General features: G+C 48.0%; 1 protein-coding gene across 1 annotated transcript in view; it reads right to left on the reverse strand.

Moving 5' to 3' along the window:
- Window positions 1-14433, reverse strand: part of LOC121062149 (neuronal acetylcholine receptor subunit alpha-7-like) — a 59314-nt gene extending 44881 nt beyond the window's left edge. The window contains exons 1-2 of the mRNA XM_040541812.1: window positions 13828-14433; window positions 13626-13729 (exon numbers count right to left, since the gene is read on the reverse strand). Coding sequence (XP_040397746.1) covers window positions 13626-13704 — 79 coding nt within the window. The 5' untranslated portion in view covers window positions 13705-13729; window positions 13828-14433. The remainder of the gene's footprint in view (window positions 1-13625; window positions 13730-13827) is intronic.
- Between the last annotated feature and the right edge of the window lie 6611 nt (window positions 14434-21044).

A 21044-nucleotide genomic window follows, 5' to 3' on the forward strand; every position in this document is an offset into this window, starting at 1 on the left:
GGCAGCCCATTGTTTGCAAAGCAGGTTGGCAGAAAAACCTTGGTGGGCTTTGTGGACACCAGGTGACCATGAGCCAGAAATCCACCCTTGCAACAAAGAAGGCCACCAGCACCTTGAGCTGTATCAAGCAAAGTCTCACCAGCAGGTCAAGGGAGGTTGTCCTTGCTCTCTATTCAGCACTGGTGAGATAAGCCTGGAGTGGTGGGTCTGGTTCTGGCCTCCCCAGTACAAAGGAGATGTGGGCTTTCTAGAACAAATCCACCAAAAGGCCATAAAGGTGATGAAGGGACTGGAACACCTCTCCAGTGAGGAAAAGCTGAGACAGTGTTCTTCTGTTCAGCCTAGAGAAGAGAAGACTCAGGATCTTATCAATGGCTACCTGATGGGCAGAAGTAAAGAAAAGAGAATAGGGGAAGGGGAAGGGGAAGCGGAAGGGGAAGGGGAAGGGGAAGGGGAAGAAAAAAGGGGAAGGGGGAGGGGAGGGAAGGGGAATAAAGGGTTATGGGATTATGAAGTGAAATGCAATATTTGAGGTAGGCAGAATTTTGGAGTGGGTTATTGCCTAAGTTTTACTCTCTGAGTAACTTAAATTGGTTCTCTAAACTGTTCCTGCAATTTGCAGACATTTGGAAAGCACAAGACAATTAATCCATGGAAGAGATAGAGTCCCTTTATGGTTTTGTGAAAAGCTTTATGGATAGCAGGGGTATTCATGGACTACGTTCATCTCTTCAGTACCTCTCTGAATCTCCTCCTATACAGCTGCATGTGGAAAGAAGTCTGCAAAAAGCCCGTACTGTGATGTTCACTGATTGATCAACACGATCTATAAACTGCTACCAAATCTTTTGGGAATACATGTTATAATGGGATTGCATCTTTCTTTCTAGGACAGAGTTGCTGAGAACTGCACTGCAAGGTAACCTGCCCTGGAACTATTTCTCTATTGCAGCATGCTACCATCTCCTCCCGCAGGAGGTGTGAGAAAATATGGGTCTCTCTAAATGCATTACCAAGAGATCGGGGAAAACCCCTGTGGAGGTATGGTGTCCTCTCTGCTGGATCAGTGAGTCCTGTGATGTGAAGGAAGAGCCTGTACCAAGGAAACAGAAGATGGCAGCCTCCCTATGGGCTCATTTCTGAAATGCCTCTGAACAGCTGTCTTTCTCCTCCTTCATTCCCCTACAACATGCTCGCCTTGAATTATTTCTGCCGGAGATAAAGCAAGACGCCTTGGTGTTATTTCACAGTCTGGGCTCTGTCTTTCTTTGCACACACAGAGTCTGCATGTAAGATTTCATCATTGTTAAGTGCAGACATGTTGTAATGCCCCAGATAGGTTAGGCAGAGACACTAAGGGTGAAACATGGGATAATTGGATATCAAATAAACATCTGCAGAGCTTTAGTAGCTAAACAGCAGAGATCTCTTCAGGGCAAATCTAGAAGCAAGAACATCCAGGTATTTGGATAATGTGTGGCTTAATAGCTACAGGGGGAGAGGCATGTTTGATGTGGCCAGCACAGATGGTGTCTAATACTGACTGTATGGTATCTATAAAGGGTTTTGAATTCTCTGAGACGTTGCAATTAAATTAGATCAAGCTGGTGCTGGATGATGTCAGCTCCAAGTCAGCAACTGTGTATGCTTAAGCTCAAGTTCAGAATGAACTCCGCATGTCTTGTTGCCAATGATGGCAAAGAGAGCTGCCTCAGTTGGCATGCATGCTTTGTGGTAACTTAAGACACGCTGATCTTACTGTGTCTCAGATATCTGTGAGTGCAGCAAAACTAAAGATAAATGTTTAAACAACCCCAAACCACTGCAAAGAGAGGAAAAAAATTAAAAAATAATAATTAAAAAATAAAGAAAGAAAAAGACATAAACCTGACTAAAACTGGTGAAGCCATTTCCCCTGACCTGTGTGCTGCATGTGGTTTGTTGGGTTGCACTGGTTTCCTCACTTAACATTTTGCTTGGCCTGCTGAAGAAACAGAGCTCCTGACATGTGGCTGTGGGCTGACCACAGACCTCTTCCACTTTCTGTCTGCTTGGGTTCCTCTGGGCTTGACTTGTCTCTTCTATGTTTGAGTGGCAGCCTGATGTCCCCAGTGTGTCCTTGCACCTTCTGTGGGTTTGGGTTCAGATCTGGTTAAGAGTTTGTTGGGTCTGGAGGCTGTTCAGTGTTGTCTGGTAAGAATGGCTGTCAAAATTGCAGCTATCTCTGGCCAGACTGTCCATATGCTATCCCCAGGAAGACCAGATGCTCCCTCCTTTCCTAAGAGTAGTGCTGTCATATCTTGGCTCATAGATCCTACTGCTCTGCTTTGCATGCAGAGCTCCCTGAGCTCCAAGGCAAGAGCCCAGCCTTGCCAGCTTCCCAGGTTTGCTCCAAAAGGGGTCAGCTTCTTGACCAAGCATCCCTGGTGTGGGCGATAGGTTGGCTTGCTATGTACAGTAAAGAATAAATATTAAAGCGTAAATATTAACAAGAGAGTAAGTGGACTAACAGAGATTTCAAAGCTGGTCTGAGACATATTGTTTGTGTTTATTGATCACTCCTCCTATTTTTAATGTTGTTCCCTGGATTTATTTTGATAATTTCTTGACTTTTTTGTTTATATTGTGCCAGCTTCTAGCTAAATGCTTTCTAGTTGTTGCTCATTTCTTTTGGCACAGGCCTGAGTCTTACACACAAGCTATTACTTTATTCATAGAAGTTTATAGTAATTTGTACCTAAATAATTTCAGTTCAAATGTCATATTTTTCCTACATCACTTTTCTTGACACATATGCATGCTAATATGTTTCTGAATTACAAAATATGCCTTTATTTCTTCCTTTTTCAAAAACAGTTCATAGAAGTATTTGCATATAAACAGCACAGTAAGTTAAAGTCAACTGCGTGTTCCTCATTCATCACTGTTGCTTTCACATATTTCGTCCCCTGCTACTTTCAGAAAGGGTCCAAAACTGCAGCAATATTGTGGCTGTGGTGTTTATTCAACATCCTTGCACTTTCTGCAGGTATTTAACACCAATTTTTGCAGTTTTTTTTCCTCTTTGTTTCTTTGTATACTGTGTTTTTTTGTTGTTCGTTTGATTGATTGATTGATTTTTTGCCACATTCCTTGTTTGGTTTTTGGGTGTTTATGTTTGGTTTGGTTTGTACTGTTTTGCAAAAGAAATTGCGTGGAGTTCTGGCCTTTTTTGAAAATCAGTGTCATTATACTGGTAGGTATTTTTATATTTCATTGTTCATTGCCTACAATGTCGGTGTGATTGGAACATTTACACAGCAAAAGACATTAGGAAAACATTTGTGCAGCAGAACTAACTCCCAGAACTTTCACATACTTTCCTAACAACCTGCAAACTCTTCTGGAGTACCTCATCTTCTACTAGTTATTTTCTCTTTAGTTTATCGTGGCATGGTTGCAGGGGTTTTAGCTATTTCCGAGTGAACACAAATAGAATGATCACATGAAGATGCATACTGTACACAGTTAGGAATTATGGGGGAAGTAACAGAAGTAGTATCAGAGAAAAAAACAACATGCAACTTCACTGATATAAATAATTAGAATGACAACAGCACTTGTTAAAATGTGGTATGTTCTACTGCTTTGGTAGCTATAAAAAAGCATCTGCCTAATTTTGTATATTTTGCAGATTTCTGAGAATGTAAAGCATCCCACTGCCATATGTCACTTAATCCCCAGAGACACAGATGTGTCCCATCCGCTTTTGTTCTTATGTGCAGCATTTTCACTTTTGTCTGTGGCTGCAAAAGCATTATTTCTTTCAATGTCTTTTGATTTAAAATGCACACCATCACACCTTCAGGGAAGAGTACTCACATGCTAGACAATGGAATCATATCAGCTGCCTCAACCCTCTGTGTGTTTGTGTGAGAGAGTACTGTGTATTTGAATACGTCTGTCATTTAAAATCTCTTTTTAATCTGCTTCCCTTCTGGGTAATGTTTGACTCTTATCTTCAGCTCTCGCTACGCAGATTGTTTTTGCATCTTACACTCAAAACTCATTAGATATCCAGAGGAATGTGAGAAATGCCTGGTTCTCCTATGCAAAAAAAAAAAAAAGAAAAAAAAAAAAAAAAGGACCTAATCTTCCTGATACTGGTCATTTCTGCTCTTTTATACCAGATAAAGAGCTCCCAGCAGAGATGGGTATTAAAGGGTATGTGAGGAAAGGTTTCAACTCAAAGACTTTAGGCACATGACAACATGCTAAAAAGAGTATATAGGCCATTATATAATGAAAGGACGGGATTATTTTTTTTCAGTGGTCCTGGTGGCTTGGTGCAGATGTTTTAAAGGCTGAGATATGTGTGTAAGGTGAAGAGACATGCGTTAGGATATTAACAGTGGGATACCTCTCAAATTCATGGCAGTTATCTAAACTACCTCCTTGCTCCAGATCAGAAACATAACTGGCTGCAGCCAGAAAGGAAAAAAAAAGCTGTATTCTTAGTGTTATGCTAGTTTACGTCAGCTCCGTGCAACATAAGTGTAGTTATTACAATCATAGATGTGGAGGAGCACAGGCAGAGGGAGTTGGAGCAGGGGTGAGGACTGGGACTCCCTTGCCAAGACGTATTACAGAGAGCTGTGGTTGTGCAAAGGTGACTCCTGATGGCCTTCCAGAGATCACTGGGGTCGAGCGGTGGTGGACGCCAACGGAAACAAATAAAATCATACAATAAAAGTGAGGCACTGGGGACACAGCCATCAGCATGCTGGAGCAGGCTTCTGAATTCCCCACTCACACTGGCTCGCAGAGCAGCATTCTTCCACATCCCTTCACCTCAACACAGTCCAGTACCCAAGCCAGTAAATGAAGGGAAAGCCCTCTTCAGGAAAGCACTATGTACCTCACTAATCGAGTGCTGCTAATAAGGTAGCCATGGCAATCTGCACCACATTCACAGATGTCTCTAAAAAGGAGCCCACTCAAGCCCACAAAATACCATTGCTACTGACCATAACCACTGCAACATGTTTGGGCACACAGAGTGGTTCATTTTCACAACACGATGGTTGTGTGCAACATTTTTCACTCTGACTTGTCCTCTGCATCATCCAGAGCAGTTAGATTGTCACTGTTGCTTCAGCAAAATCACGTCAAGGCAATGGTTTTGAGGCAAGGTCCCTCTGTCACCCCTGAGCTGTGAAAAAAAAAAAAAAAAGGAACAGCTTTCTCTGCCTAGTAGAGGTAAGTTTGTGACTAAGGAATAACACCTGGGAGAGTGATGCCTGATTTTCATCTTTGCTTTCTTCACATCTTGGGAACTTTTTGTCGTCCTGGGAGATCAACTCATTTTTCTCTTCTTCTTCTTCCAGGGTCCTGCTGATCCTGGATTGGGCTTATTCTATTTACATTGTGATATTTTTAGTGTAGGAAGTGGAGACTGAACAACTGGTTTGCACAATAAGCTGAATATGTCATTGCAGCCTCCAGCACTGTTATTATCTACAATGGGTTTAGAAAAAAAATCTCTTCCTAACTATCATCTCCTCAGCCCTCAGCAGATTTACTTATTTGTTTCCTTTTCTGAAATCATATTACACCTGCCTGTCCACCGAGGTTTTCCCAGATCTGAGCAACAAATGATGAACTTTTGCCCTTTCAGCCTGCAAACTGCACTTGCATAGCAATTCTAACCAGCAAAGGTACTGAGGATGCAAAAGGCAAATTCAGTGATGGCTTCTTCTGCCTTCTTCCTGCGTCGCTCAAGACTCAGCTGTGGCCTTGGAGCACAGTGGGAGGGCTGCACTGCCATGGGCAAGGGCACTAACGGTTGAAGTCAACATGGACCTGGGAATGTAGAGAAAGTTGCAAGCATGTGTTAGGACCCTGTGTCAGAAACTCAAATGGTGGATGACAAGAAACATGATGTCAGGGCCCCGTGAAAGGGTTGTGGGCTTCCCTGCCGGGAATTTTGACAGCACCTTGAACAGATGCTCATTTCTCATCCTTTTCAGTGCTGCACACCTGAACCAGGAAATATGAATATACATCTTTTCAAGATCCAAAATAGTTTACTGTGAGGGAACCAAAACTTACATAAAACATCTGTGGATGAGAATCGCCCCTGTTTTAAGCTGTGCTGCTCAGGTTTCACTAGGCCAGGCTAAACTTGCTGCCCATCTATATGAACGATGCTGTATTGCTAGATAGCTGGTTGTAGTTTGGAAGTTTGGGCAGCCACAGTGGCTGCAGTCAAGCAGCTTTGCTGAGGGAAAGAAGCCTAAGTCTTTAGTGGTCCAGGTCTTCAAAGGCAAATGGAGCTGTAAATACAGGCATGAATATTCCTAGCAGGGAGTCTGAATCTATTTTGCGCTGAAGACAAAAGCTGCCTCTAGGAGTGTCTTGGTGAGGGAAGTGGCTGATTCTTAGCAAATTAGACTTGTGACCAATCAAACAAAGGGTCTGTGGAGATCTGGCCTAGGACACTTGAAATTGTAAGATGTGCTTTGATTTGGCTCATTTCAGCACAGATTTGCTTTTGCTTATATCAAGTGGCTGAACTCAGGCTGTATCACGAAGGATACAGCTGTTTTCTTCCATACTCTGAGTGTCACAAGGTCTCAGTGGCACATGTATGTTTATTAGCTTTGATCTGTCTCCATTTCCAGGATGGTAAATACTTTTGTCTTTCTCTCATGTCCTGTTTTTTAGGGGATCAACAGGAAGATGAAATGTTTTCATTGCTGCCTTCTGCCAACCAAAATTGCTTCAGCTGACTAACTCTGATTCTGAGTAAGAGGAATGAACTACAGTGAAAATGAGGTACTCCCAGGCAATGTTGGTCTGGGAGCCTGATTTTGACATGATTTTATGTGCCGATTTTAAAGGCTTGGTAACCTCAATGTATTGTTCCTGAGTTATGTCAGTGCAATCGCGTGTCCAGGTGGAGCAAGGCAGTCATCTTGTGATACAGTAGCAGACACCTGAAGATGTTGGGATGCTCGATCTCTGAGAGACCACAACTAACTTGAAAAGCAGAAAGTGAGCCTATGTATGCTGCCTTGCCTGACCTCTTTCATGCCCCAGCATAAAGACTTCCTGAGTCTGTTAGAGCATTTTGACCTAAAGGGAAAACTATTTTCCCAGTTGGAAGGAGGCTTCCTCTGGGGAAGGATGGCTCCTCTCCTTACCCACACACATGTTCCCAGTTAATCCATCCTTTCCATTAGCCTGATCTCTCATTGGCATTTTTAGCGTATATGAAGTACTTCAACTTCTTATTGCAATATCAGCTAGAAGGTCCCCATTGAGGTCAGACACCTCTACTGTAGTAGACTTTGAACAGACACTTGGTGAGAAGGTGCTATATACTAAAATGGGCAAGAGGTGAGAGGGAAACTGAATATGTAATCATGAATGTAAGCACCAATATCACATCTGTTAGAAGGCTGGGAAGGTAACCTGGTCTGGAGAGGAGGGAAAAAATCTGCTTCACAGGTAGTTTGCAAGGATCTTGCAGCTTTCAAGCATGGCTAATGCTTTTTCTTTTAGCTTGGGGTGGGCTAGTTAAAATTTCATTGATAACCTGTGGTTCCTTCAACCCAGTGCCTGCTGAGGTGGAGAGAATCTGTAGCTCTGAGAGATGATTTTAGCCCTGTGGTTTGACAATTCCTGTTTACTGGAATGCATGAGCAAACCAGGCTTTTGTTTTGTTGGGAATCCATAAGTAGGTTGACTTTGGAGAGCGTTTTTTAATTAGCTTTCTAGCTGACAGCTGTGGAAACAAGCCATTGTAACAAATTATTATTACAATTATTACAAAGACAGACATCCAGTGATTTGCCCCGTATCATTCATGTCTGTCTAAGCAATGCTTGTGTGAGGGGATTCTTCCTCTCCAGCATGGGGTTGCCTGTGGAGTGTCTGACCTACTAAATTCTTGGTCTCTTCTATAATTTGGGGATGAAGCCTAAACAAGAATGGATACAATTCAAAGTCACTGCCTGGGTGAAAGCTGAAGCACTGACAACAGAAAACCATCTAACAAATAGTTTTTTTATTTTTTCTCTCTTCTTGCTGTTCTTACAGCTGCTCCTTCTCAAGCTAGATATCAGTGTGCTGATGACTTTTCTAAAGTGGAGCAATATTCAGAAGATATACCCCTTCCTGTGTCATGACCTGCTCTGCCACTTTGCAGGCCCAGGGCAAGAAAGTTCTTCAAAAAGAGCGAAGGATGGGTAAGAACTGTAGAATGTTTTTTCCACATCATTATACACCAACAACAAAAAAAAGCTTTTTTTTTTTTTCCCTAAACTTACTCAGAGATGAAAACAATAAGTAGCATCCTACTCTACAGCCAGCCTATATTCATCATCAGTGAGGCCCACTGTATGACACAGTTAGCTTTGTGCCTAACGAAGCCTCCCTAGCGCAACTGAAGACACTGACCCTATGGAGTGAGTCCAGTGGGTGTCACTGAGAGGAAGGGCTGCTGGAGCACAGCACATCCAGTGAGAGGTGGAGTGAAATTGGCTTTGTGATGAGAAATCAACAGGGAGCTCTTCTGGCTGCCCCCATCTCTTGCAGGGGAGGGCTGTATCATGATGGAGTCAGAGTCTCCTGTGAGGTGCTCAGGCACAGCATCAGTCAGACAAAAGTCACATCATGGGGCTTTTCCAGGAGACCAGTGCAGCTTTTTTTCTCTGAAAGATGCTCACCATAAAGGAGGCCACCATCCCTGAAAATCTTCCCAGACTGACTGCACTAGGATCAACTTAATTGAGCTCCTCTGAGAAGGGGTATTGGATTGGGCAACCTTTGGAGGTCCTTTTCAGCTGAATTACTCTATAAGTCCGTAATCTACAAGTCTATTACTCTATAGATCAAATCCTCTTACCCCAACAGCCACAAATATATCTTTTCCAATTTACAGATTATATTTTTTCTCTTGCCATTGTGGAGATCAAAGTGACCTAGAAACTTTTTTACCTAGTCACAGTTGAAGTTCAGGGAACACAGGGCACAGTTTTGTCAAACCAACCTGCAAATTATGGCTTTAGGTTGTTTAAGCAACAACAGACTTCCCATCTACCATTATATGGTCTTCAAATTACCTGCTAATAAGAATATCATGGTTCCCTGTCTTTGGTCAAAGGGAGGGGAACACAGTCCCTCTTGTCCTAAGTGGTGGTGTAAGACAGAAGGCTTAATGTGTCTCTAAGAGGGAAGGAGGAAGGATGAACTCCTCCCTAACCTCAATGTGAAATGAGATCTCAAGCCTACACCTTCCCTCCAAGTCCTTTGTTTGTCTAAATCTATGCTGCGTTAAAGAGATAAATAGGGACTTTGGCTTTCTCTGTTAACTAACCTGTCCTCATGCAACATCCTGGAAGACAATAAGGAATGTAGACATCTATTTCTGGAAGTCAGTAAGTACTGCAGACATCCATTTTAGTTCTCTGGTAACCACAGTTTCTCTTAGCTGAGAAAGGCCAGTAGATAGCAAGGCAGGACAGGGCCACCTGCATCTCGCTGTCGACAAGCATAAGTACTCATGCTCATTATGTTATTTTTCTATTGCAATTCACTGACTTAATTGTGAGCCATAGGCAGGAAGACTGTTATTTCCACTTACATCATCTGGTTCAGGTCTCTGCCTTGTTACCAGCAGCTTTGCTCAACACAGAAAGTACTTGATAAGCAACACATTTTCTTCAAGCTATATTTGCTCAGCAATAAACTCCTGCCTACCTGTTTCACTCCCTTGGGTGCTGCTGATTGCCACTGCTAGCTCTACCTGTCTAAGGCAGCTCTGCTCTCTTCCTTTATTAGATTACGCAGGCAGTAGGTGTCCTTGAACAACCATGCCAGGAGTGATGCAAAGATTTTGATCTACTTTAATCACACCCTAGAGCTGAGGAAACTTTCTCTCTCCCTCCTTGATTACCACATACAACATCCAATACGTTACTGCCATTACTAACTCATCCTCTCCTCCATCTCTCTTTGGAGAACAAACCAGAGGGAGAAAAAAAGGTCTGAATCTCTCTTTAGAACCTGAATCTTTTGCCTGAAATGGGAATTTCTGCTCTGAGGTCATCAGATGTCCTCCTGTGCTGGAGCAAGGCTGAATGCTCTTGAGGCACCATCGGTCATTCTCCCAAAGAACACTTGGAAGACACTTTCTTGTGCACTGTACTAACTGCTGGAATGATGCAACTCAGAGAGGGTCAGCTCAGAAGACCTGGGGAACTGGGCTGAATGTGACATTCAGATCTCAAATTAAGAGCATGAAAAACTCTAAATAATCTGATTTTCATACCTGGTTCTAGTTGGGTAAATTATGAGATCTAAAGTTGAAGATCTTCCACTGACCACCCAAACTACCATGAAAATACACCATATTCTGTTAAGGCTCAGGACTTCTAGCATCTATTCAAAAATGCCTCCTTGGGCTAAACCAGTTTGATCTTCACAGCTCACAACTTTTCATCAGTCCTATGCAACTGAGGCCCAAAGTTTAGACTTCATATATAAACATTTAAATACCAGCCTTGATTCCTCCTGCTACAGAGATCTCTAAACTCCCTTCGCTTCCATTTAACTAGTTCACATTAACGAAATTGTAGCTTGGCAGCAGAATCTGGCCTTTTGAGACTGTCTTGCCAATGATTTTGCTGCTGCAGAAACAGCACCTGCTTACATGGAAGTGAACCAAAACCAGTATCCTAGTGAGGATTTGCTCCTAGAGATCACCAGCTGTTTTCTGATGTGATCACCAGAGCTCATCTAAATCAGCAGAGCCATGAAAAAACAAAAAAGGGGTAGAGCGTAAGAATTCAACTCTGTACTGTAAGTGAGACAAAGAAAAGTTGTTTTTTTTTGCACCAGCTCAGTAAGCCAAGTCAGGTTAAATTACTTCATCATTTACATCTTCTAGGTGGTAATCTTGTTTGCAGCATCCTCTGCCATAGGTTTTGTCCAACCCAGCTTAGCCCTCCATTCCCACTGGATCGCAGGGTATGAGCTCAACCCTTACTTTGCGTTTGGCTTGGCTGAGCTTTTCAAAACACACAGCCAGAGTAGGGCCCTGATGTCAGCCTGGACGGAGCAAAGAAACTAAGAGGTCTGACTCTGCTCTGTGTGGTGTGTGTGGCACTTTTATGCCTTCACTTTAAAAAAATGTACATAAAAGTACAGTAGTTAAAATACATGGGTTAGCTGGAGACTTTCAGCTCAATGTGTAGCAAAGCGTGTGTTTAACTCCTGGGTTGTTCAAAGCCAGCAGGTGCCCAAGCACTGCGCTGAAGGTAATGCTCTTTGGGGAGGCTAGGTGCCTGTATGGTCAGTGAGGTACATTTCTTGGGAGGAGAACTCCCTTACAAAGTCATTTCCAGCCTGGCTCCCCAACTGTGCCATGCCTGAGGAAAGCAGAAAGGTCTGATCCCTCCCTTCCCATCCTTCTCTAGAACAACGTTTTCTAGTCACTCTGCTTGAGATTACTGCGAATCTGATGGACTCACAGGGGACTTCCATCCTCTGGACGCTCCTTCAGGAAGCTGATGACCATTTTGCCTAATTTCACTAGGGCATATATCCCAAGGAAGCATCACTAGCTCCAGGTGCTTTGGGAAGGAGGGATGCAGTGACCTAACAATAAGGGCACAGCTCCCAGCAGTAGCACCAGCAGAGCCAGGACGAGGTTGCTGAAATGAAAATTCATGGGAAAAAAAAAAGACTTCTTGTGGTTTTTTGGTTGTTTTGCATTTTGTATTTCTTTTTCTAGTCCTTTTAACAACTTCCCTGTCAATCAGCCCTACAGGAATTTTCAGTAGTTGAGAAACTGCTGTGAATTCTGTTGAAACAACTCAGCACCACCTGAGAGTGATGTTAGTTATGACAGGCTTGCTGTGAATTCCACGAGTAGTTTTGTGGGAGTCCATTTGAAGCTTACTACTAAGAAGGCTCCACTATTGACAACATGTTAAGATCATCTTGGTTTTTCTTCTGTTCTGCCCCAACTGCCCAATTTCTGTGAATTTTCTCTTTTCTAGAAATAAAAATATATATATACCCATAGAGCAGAGGGTAAATATGGAGCACCTTCATTACAGGTTCATTTTATTCTGTATTAGCTGTTGTCTATAAAAGCATATACTTGTAAACTTCTGGTAAAAGCACCTAACAAAAAATCCTCTGAATTATTTATAAAAGATGTTTGAGTCTTCATGTGCTACTCAGAGAAACTGAACATCCTCCTTGGTGAATTAGTGATTACTCAGTATTCAAAAGGCCATATTTTAAGTGTTTGAAATAGGACTGCACGTAAGCTGAGTTATATCAATAACTAGCAGCCATCACTTCGATGTTAGTTCAGCTCTGAAGTAGCACAGAAATGTCTTACCAACAAAGATAACAAGGTTCTTAATTAAAATGGGGGGGGGGGGGGGGGGCAAAATTTTCTGCAATACCACTGCTACATCAGGCAACTGAAATGTGGAGCTGTAATAATGGCATGCATAGTTGTTTTGAGGGTTCAGATAAACTAATGAGGAATTATCAGGGTGACTTGTATAGTCCAGTGCAACAACACAAATATGTAACTTTCCAGTGCACCTGCATGTCTGAAGTATGTGGACTACATTCTCTGTTTAAAAAGGCAATCCTCCTTTCTCTATGTAGAAACCATGGCTAACAAAACATGGTCCAACACACCTGCAATACTCCATTTTAAAATTCGTATTTGCTGCAGGCAGGAATGTTTCACATAAAAAGCTGTTAGGGAGCAATAACAGTGTATTTTGTGTAAAACCCAGAACATCTTTCAGGACTATGGCTATTTCAATCTCCCTTCTCATTTAAAAAATCTTTGTCATTAGCCTTGCATTCCTCCATGTTTCGAAAGAGTCACACAGGTACTAGTTTTGTTTGTAACATGACAAAACTTCAGAAGACAGCTTGGTCACATATGACAGCTTAGACTACAGCAGCCCATTAATATTTTTATTAGATATTTCCAGCTTACACCTGTCACTGCCTGGAAGGACTCTTTTTAAACAAACTCAAAGGTAGAAGAGAGAAACCTTAAACCACAAATAGTAAAGTCATATGTTCATGCACCTGCATATCTTACCAAATAATGCACAGAAAGTAAACAGTTACTAATTTTCTTCTGGTCATATTTTCTTTGTAGAACAACATAATTTCAGCATCACACCTACAGGGTTCTCACAGCCATCCTGTCCAGTCTGGAGTTATAATTTCTTATTCCCAAAATAAACGCTGATAGAATAAAATTATAAATGAGAGAAAGAATATTTTCCTCTCCAAGTGCAATCATTTCTATTCATTTCTGAAAGTGAAAATGGCTCAGCTTTCATTAAAAAAGCATACCTTTCCCTTCTTAAGAAAAGGTGCACAGTAGTATAAGATACACAGACTTAATCAAACTTATTACAAAACTTTTCTTAACATCAGTACTGCATTCTGATGAAGTTTAAACTACATGCAGATACAAGTCCTGAAAAAGAGCTGGGGTGAGTGTGACTGGTGTTTATGAAAGAAATAAAAAGAAAAAAAAAAGGGGGGGGGGGGGGGCGGGGGTGGAACGGAACAACCACAGATGAACTTACCTTTAAAGAAAGACAGGAAGAAGGATGCCCAGAGGCATAGTCCAGAGTAAAAAAATCCCAAGCACTTTTCTGTGAGCATTGTCGAAACTGGCTGGCTATCGCTCCTGAGCAGAAGGTGAAATAGGATCAAGTCTTGGCGAGAGCCTGCAATGACTGATGGATTTGGCAATTACAGTAATAAGGCATCAAACCAGCTTCCTACCAGGAGAGAGAAGAGTATTTGCCTGTGTGCTTCTCCAGTCCCCAGGAGCCAAATCAGCTCAGTGCTGGGTCAGTAAATCCAAACACAAAGGAGCTGGCTACTTTGCTTGGGACTCACATTCCCAGGCACTCTGAGCCTTTCCTTGATCAGAAGCAAATGCCAGCAATCCCTGCACACAGCTGTGTGTGTGTTGCAAGGAGGGGGAGCAGTGCTGCCTGGGAGTTGCTTTCCATATCCCCAGATTGTACCTAACTCGAGACAGCACGTCTGCAGCACTTCCAGTGCTTGCACTCGAGTGCCTCTAGAGCTGCTTCCCAGAAAAATGAGTTTGTGTCCCTCTCTGCTCTCTCTCAGCTGCCAGTGTGACTTGCAGCATGCACCTGTGGCATGGTGTTCCTGCAATCCACCTGCCCTATCTCACAGGAGAAATGATCCAGGTGCAGAAGCTGGAGATAGTGACCCTGGACTGTCTCATGCCCTCTTCAATTTTCCCCTTTCCTATGAGCACATCCACTGAAGGCAGGCAGCTGCCCTCAGTGCCCCTTGCCCAGCTGCCCACTGCTTCTGGCTCTGCACTGGGGACTTTTGCACACGTCGTGGCTCCCCTGGGACAGTTTCTCTATTTCTCCACTTCACTTGGGCAAGACAGAGAAGCATCTAGTAGTTCTCGGGCAATTTTGCCAGCCTGTGGTCTGCGCTGGATTTCAGCAGTCACTACCTTCATCCTGGCTTGCTTGGGGGTAGGAAGGTTGTCTTGCACTTTTCTGTCCATTTTAACCAATACCAGCTGGGCGTTGTGGCTGAGATTGAGATTTGTGCCCCCTCCCCCTGTCCTCAATTCTACTATGGGGCGACGAGTCTCTCCTGAATGCACACCCAGTCCCTGCTTGTCTCTGCCCACCTCTGAATTGTATTAGGTTTGGGACGCAGATGGAAAGGAAGAGGGTTACATCTTCCATGCTCTGTGTTGCCTAGACGGAAAGAGCAGTTGCACCCGCATATGTTGCTGTCTGTTAGCACTCTGTCCCCTTTTCTTCTGTCCAGCAGACCTCCTAAGAAAATCCCACGCTGACACCTCAAAGCAATACAGCTCTGTCATATCCTAGAGTAAGGCATGGCAGGGATATGCAGATGTAGAGATTTCCATTGGGCAGATTTGGACTACCCATAAAGACAGATAACAGGAGCCTCCAGGGCCTGCCTTAATTAAAGACCTCACCTATTCACTAAGCTCTCTGCTGGTACTGAATGACTTACACAAAACACAGCCTACCCCTTAGTGCTACACCTGTAACTAAGATGGGATTTGTCAGAGAGTCAAAGGATCAAACAATGGTTGAGGTTGGAAGGGATCTCTAGAGGTCATCAGGTAAAAACTCCCTGCCCAATCAGGGCCACCTAGACCATGTTGCTGAGTATCATATCCAGATGACTTTTGAAGGAGGGAGACTCCACAGCCTCTCTGGGCAACCTGTGCAAGTGCTTGGACACTGGCACAGTAAAGAAGTTCATAGAATAATCAAGTCTGGAAAAAGACCTTAAAGATCATCAAGTTCTCGCTGACATGCAAGAGGAACCTCTTGTGTTCCTGTTTTCACCCATTGCCTCCTGTCCTGGCACTGGGCACCACTAAAAAGAACCTGGCTCCACCCATTTTGCACATTATTTTCAGGTATTTACTGATGTTGATCAGATCCCCACGAGTTTTGTTTTCTGCAGGCTGAACAGTCCCAGCTCTCTCAGCCTTTCCTCAGAGGAGAGGTGCTCCAGGCCCTTCATCACCTTGGTGGCCCTATGTTGACACCCCCCAGTGTACCCATCTCTCACACTGGGAAGACTAGTCCTGGACACAGTACTTCAGCTGTGGAGTGCTGGGCAGAGGGGAACGATACCCTCCCTATTGGCAATGCAACCCAGGCTTAATGCAACCCAGGACACCATTAGCATTCCCTGTAGCAAGGGCGGATTTGTGGCTCACATTCGATGTGGGGTCCACTAGTAATCCAGGACCTTCTTTGCAAAGCTGTTTTCCAGCTGGGCAGCCCCAGCAGCTCCTGGTGCCTGGGGCTGTTCCTGCCCAGGCGCAGAGATTTGCCTTTCCCCCTGTTGAAGTGCTTGGGGTTCCTGTGTGGGCAGGGCACAGCCTGGCTTCCTGCAGCCAGCAGCAGCACCAGGCCGTGACTCTGCGCACCGGGTATCTGGGCGCCACCATGGCCAGGCCATGCCCAGCAGGCCAGGCTGGCAGGAGGACAGAGCCCCGAGGCGCAGGGGCACAGGGGGCGCTGAGCAGGAGGCCAGGCCTGGGGCGATGGGCGTGGGCACGGGCTGGCCCCGGGCACTCCCTGGCACCAAACGTCTCCCTGGGAGCAGCGGCAGAGCACGCGCTTTCAGGGGGAGCACGGCAGTGGTGCCGGGCACCTGGGGAGGGAAGCACCCAGACGAACACCCCAGCCCTCCTGGCAAAGGGCGGCCTCGCCGTGCCCCAATCCCCCCAGACCTCACTGCGGGCATGCGACGACGCGGTGGGCACAGCAGCAGGAAGAGGGGGAGACGGCAGCAGGGCTGGGGATGGCGACACCACATAAATTGTTAGCTACACTGAGACTTTTTATATTTATAAAATGGCTTTATTTCCTACGTTGTATAGATTTATTTGCTGAGGGCCTTCCGGTGCTCCTAGGTGCCGGCGTGTGCCCCGTCTGCTGGCCGGGCCCTGTTTTTGCCAGCTCCTGGGGCACTGCCCTAGCGTTGCCGGCGGGGTGGCCTCTTCTTGGATGGCGATGCAGAGGCCTGGGAGGTGGGGGCCGTCCTCTTCGGGGCTCGCCGGGGCCCCCTTTGTGGATGGTCCCTGCTCTGCTCTGCTGTGGAGGGTCCCGCCACAGCCTCCGGAGGCTCCTCCTGGGGCTCTTCTTGGTTCCTGGGGACAGGAACCGGGCTGGATGGGGGGTGGCCGGGACCCCCTTGAAGGGCAGCAGTGGAGGGGCCCGGGAGGTCCTCCGCGCTGGTTCCACTGGGGCTGCTGGAGGGCTCTGGGCTGTGGGCAGGAGTCCCTGCTGGGGAGGCTGCAGGGCCTGGGGCTGCTGCGGGGTTGCCCTCCTGTTCCCCAGCAGCACGGGAGCTCCCCAGGCCCAGCAGGCGGTGGGCCTCCCTGCTGCATCGCTGCACGGTGACGGCAATGAGACGCCGCACAAAGCTGGGTGCGTGGCTTTGCAGGGAGGTGCGCATGAGCAGGGTCAGGGCCCCCTGGTCGAGGCCAAGGAAGCACAGGCCGGAGATGACCAAGTTCAGCGCTGCAGAGGCTTCCCTGCCGTCAGCCCCCAAGAGCTGTCCCAGCTCCTGGCACACCCAGGGCAGCAGGGGCTGCAGCATCTCTGGGTGCAGGCGGAAGAGGGAGGCCCAGATGTAGGGGTGGAGGTCGCCCGCAGGAGCTGTAGGCACCGGTCCTGCAGCCTGTGGTCGGGAGGCTGCTGGGCGACGGAGTCTGCGGGTGGCTGGGCGGCCGTGAACTCTCTGTGCCTGCTGGGCGATGACCGGTGCCTCTGCAGGTGGTGGGATGACGAGCTCCTCGAAGCTGTCATCGGCCCGCACCGAGTGCACGATGGAGCTGACTCTCCTCTTGCAGAGGGGGCACTCGGGCTTGTTGTCCACCCACTGCTGGATGCATCGGAAGCAAAACTGGTGGAGACATGGCATCACATAGCTGGCGTTGTCCCAGGTGTCAAGACAAATGGTGCAGCGACCGTCCAGCGCCGTGGCCATGCTCTCCAGCTGCGGCAGCGGGCTGGGTGGAGCAGGGGATGAGGGGCTGCTCCTCCTCACTGGCGCTGCAGCAGCAGGTGTCACGCTGCAGAAGGCAGAGAAGAGGCCGTGGTCATGGGCTGATGTGGGGGCTGCTGGAAGAGCTGTGCAGGTCCCTCAGGGAGGAAACCCTTGCAGCTGCCCAGGGGGAGGTGTCCCTGCAGTGCTCACCTCTGCTGCTGCGAGCGCTCCTCTTGGGTCTCCTGACGGCCCGAACGAGGCAGGGCCGCGGAAGAAGCTCTGATGGCTCTGGGAAGGGCACCGAGAGCTGCTTCAGCAACTCCCAGGGCACGACACCAGCACCAAGGCCAACCTTGCTCCTCACTCCAGACCTCACGTAAACGCTCAGCCGGAGTGCGGGCACTAGCCGGCGGGGTGGGACTCTGCGCCTGCATATAAGCAGTGAGGGCCACGCAGTCACAATCCATTGCACACAGACATCACAGTCCGTCGCTCGGAGACGCCACCAGCCACCCGTAGGAGATATCATAATGGGCCACCCTCACCCCGGCAGCTCTCTGGCCCCACATTCTGAGGCCTCCTGTAATGTTCGTGTCCACTCCATGCCCCCCAGCTTTTGTCTTGTCCTCGGCATCGGTGCTCCCCAGCAGTCAGGGGGGCCTTGGCTGTGCCTTCCCAGGGCCCCATCCAGGTCACCTTGGCTACGGCATACATCTTCAAGCACATACAGCAAGAGTGTCCATTCGATAAAAGCTCGGGCCTGCCTTCGAGGCTGCACCACACGGTCCCTCCAGTCGTCCTCACGCTCCAGCACTGCTGGCCAGCCCTCTGGGCTCCCATGCTTCCTCCCACGCTGGCTGGAAGTCAGCCCTCTGCTTGCTGCCAGGGATTTTCTCCGGTCTGTCTTTACTCGCTGGGGAGAGCAGGGGTGATGCTGCCCTCTGCTCAGCACCCGTCATGCCTCATCCAGGCACTGCACCCTTTGTAGGGTCCCGGGCAGGAGACGCACGGGGAAGCTGGAGGGGCCCTGTGGGGAAGGTCTGTGCAGCCCGGGCTGGGTCAGCGTGGGTCAGAAGAGGTTTAGGGGCACCTAACAGCACGCTCTGGTGCCTTTGGGGAAGGGGCCTAGGAAACGGGGCCTGGCTCTTCCCAGCAGTGCCTGGTGAGAGAGGGGGGGGCAGTGGCATCAGATGACACCGGACAGGTTCAGGCTGGACATCAGGGAAACAAAATCGCAAGGATCATTAAGCACTGGAGGGAGTGGCTGTCCAGCAAGGCTGCGGGACCCCTGGGCTCAGAGGATTTCAAGACCGGAGTGAGCCCGAGCCCGAGCCTCCAGGTCTAACTTCAGTGCCGACCATGTGGCGAGCCAGTGGGGTGGAGCAGAGACCTCCTCAAGCCTCTTGCAGTGGGAGCGCTTCTGGGCTTTGGTGATTGCTATGAAACATGAAAGGTAACAGCTGTGTGTGGAAGCCTCTGGAAGGACTGGCAGAGAAAGCCCCACGAGGACGAGGACGGCAGGTATTGGTGGCACCCACACTACAACTTCATCGAGATCACAGCACACCTGTGTGCAGCTTCTCAGGACGCCCCATCAGGGAAATAAAAGCACAGACGAACACACAGGCAGAAAAGAGTGTGACTAAAGCAAGGGGAAACTGAGGCCTGTTGCTGACTAGAAGCTACATGCTGGAGCAACCGGTGAGCCAGCCAAGGAGATGGAGAAACTGCCAGTGAAGCAGAAATGTTGTCTGATGACCACAACCACTGGCAGGTTGTCAAGTGTACAAAAGGCACATCTGTCAACCAGCTCAGACTTCCACCTAAGATCCAGGAGATCTGAAGGGACCTCCAAAGCTTAGGCCTCTTGGCCTTACGTGATTCTGTCCAGACCAGGAGGAAATACACTTTGTGCTGCTTGCAAATATGGCACCGGTGCCGTTTAACATCGTTGTCGGTGACATGAACAGTGGCATTGAGTGCACCCTCAGCAAGTTTGCTGACGACAACAAGCTGTGTGGGAAGGGATGACAAGGTGGAGGGAAGGGATGCCATCCAGGAGTCCTGAGGACAGCCACAAAGATGATCAGTGGGGTCTGTGAGGTGCTGGACATCCATGTGCTTTCCCTCTGTGGCAAATGTTGACCAGTGCCACTGCAGGTGGACCAGCTCAACACAGTTGTCATCTGCCTGCACTGAGTGCAAGATGGAAATCCATCTCCTATTGCAGAGGGGACACTTGGTCTTCTACAAACTTCCTGAGGGCACACTCTGCCCCATCATCCAGATCTGTACTGAAGATTTTCAACAGGACTGGACAAAGCATTATCACATGGGGGTATACTGCTGGTTTCTAGCTTCCAGTGAGACTTTCACCACCGATCACCGCCCTCTGGGCTTGGCCATTCAGGCAGTTTTAAAGCCACCACACACTCAGCCCCTCCATACAATTCATTCATTCAATAAGCCATCTAGCCCGGGACATCATAGGCCTTCCCTCTGGCAAGGGCTCGCTGCTGGCTCACATTCAACTTGGCGTCCATCAGAATGCCCAGGACTTTCTTAGCAAAGCTGTTTTCCAGCTGGGCAGCCCCAGCAGCTCCTGGTGCCTGGGGCTGTTCCTGCCCAGGCGCAGAGATTTGCCTTTCCCCCTGTTGAAGTGCTTGGGGTTCCTGTGTGGGCAGGGCACAGCCTGGCTTCCTGCAGCCAGCAGCAGCACCAGGCCGTGACTCTGCGCACCGGGTATCTGGGCGCCACCATGGCCAGGCCATGCCCAGCAGGCCAGGCTGGCAGGAGGACAGAGCCCCGAGGCGCAGGGGCACAGGGGGCGCTGAGCAGGAGGCCAGGCCTGGGGCGATGGGCGTGGGCACGGGCTGGCCCCGGGCACTCCCTGGCACCAAACGTCTCCCTGGGAGCAGCGGCAGAGCACGCGCTTTCAGGGGGAGCACGGCAGTGGTGCCGGGCACCTGGGGAGGGAAGCACCCAGACGAACACCCCAGCCCTCCTGGCAAAGGGCAGCCTCGCCGTGCCCCAATCCTCCCAGACCTCACTGCGGGCATGCGACGACGCGGTGGGCACAGCAGCAGGAAGAGGGGGAGACGGCTGCAGGGCTGGGGATGGCGACACCACATAAATTGTTAGCTACACTGAGACTTTTTATATTTATAAAATGGCTTTATTTCCTACGTTGTATAGATTTATTTGCTGAGGGCCTTCCGGTGCTCCTAGGTGCCGGCGTGTGCCCCGTCTGCTGGCCGGGTCCTGTTTTTGCCAGCTCCTGGGGCACTGCCCTAGCGTTGCCGGCGGGGTGGCCTCTTCTTGGATGGCGATGCAGAGGCCTGGGAGGTGGGGGCCGTCCTCTTCGGGGCTCGCCGGGGCCCCCTTTGTGGATGGTCCCTGCTCTGCTCTGCTGTGGAGGGTCCCGCCACAGCCTCCGGAGGCTCCTCCTGGGGCTCTTC

This window comes from Cygnus olor, chromosome Z (assembly GCF_009769625.2).
Source record: "Cygnus olor isolate bCygOlo1 chromosome Z, bCygOlo1.pri.v2, whole genome shotgun sequence".
Taxonomy (NCBI): domain Eukaryota; kingdom Metazoa; phylum Chordata; class Aves; order Anseriformes; family Anatidae; genus Cygnus; species Cygnus olor.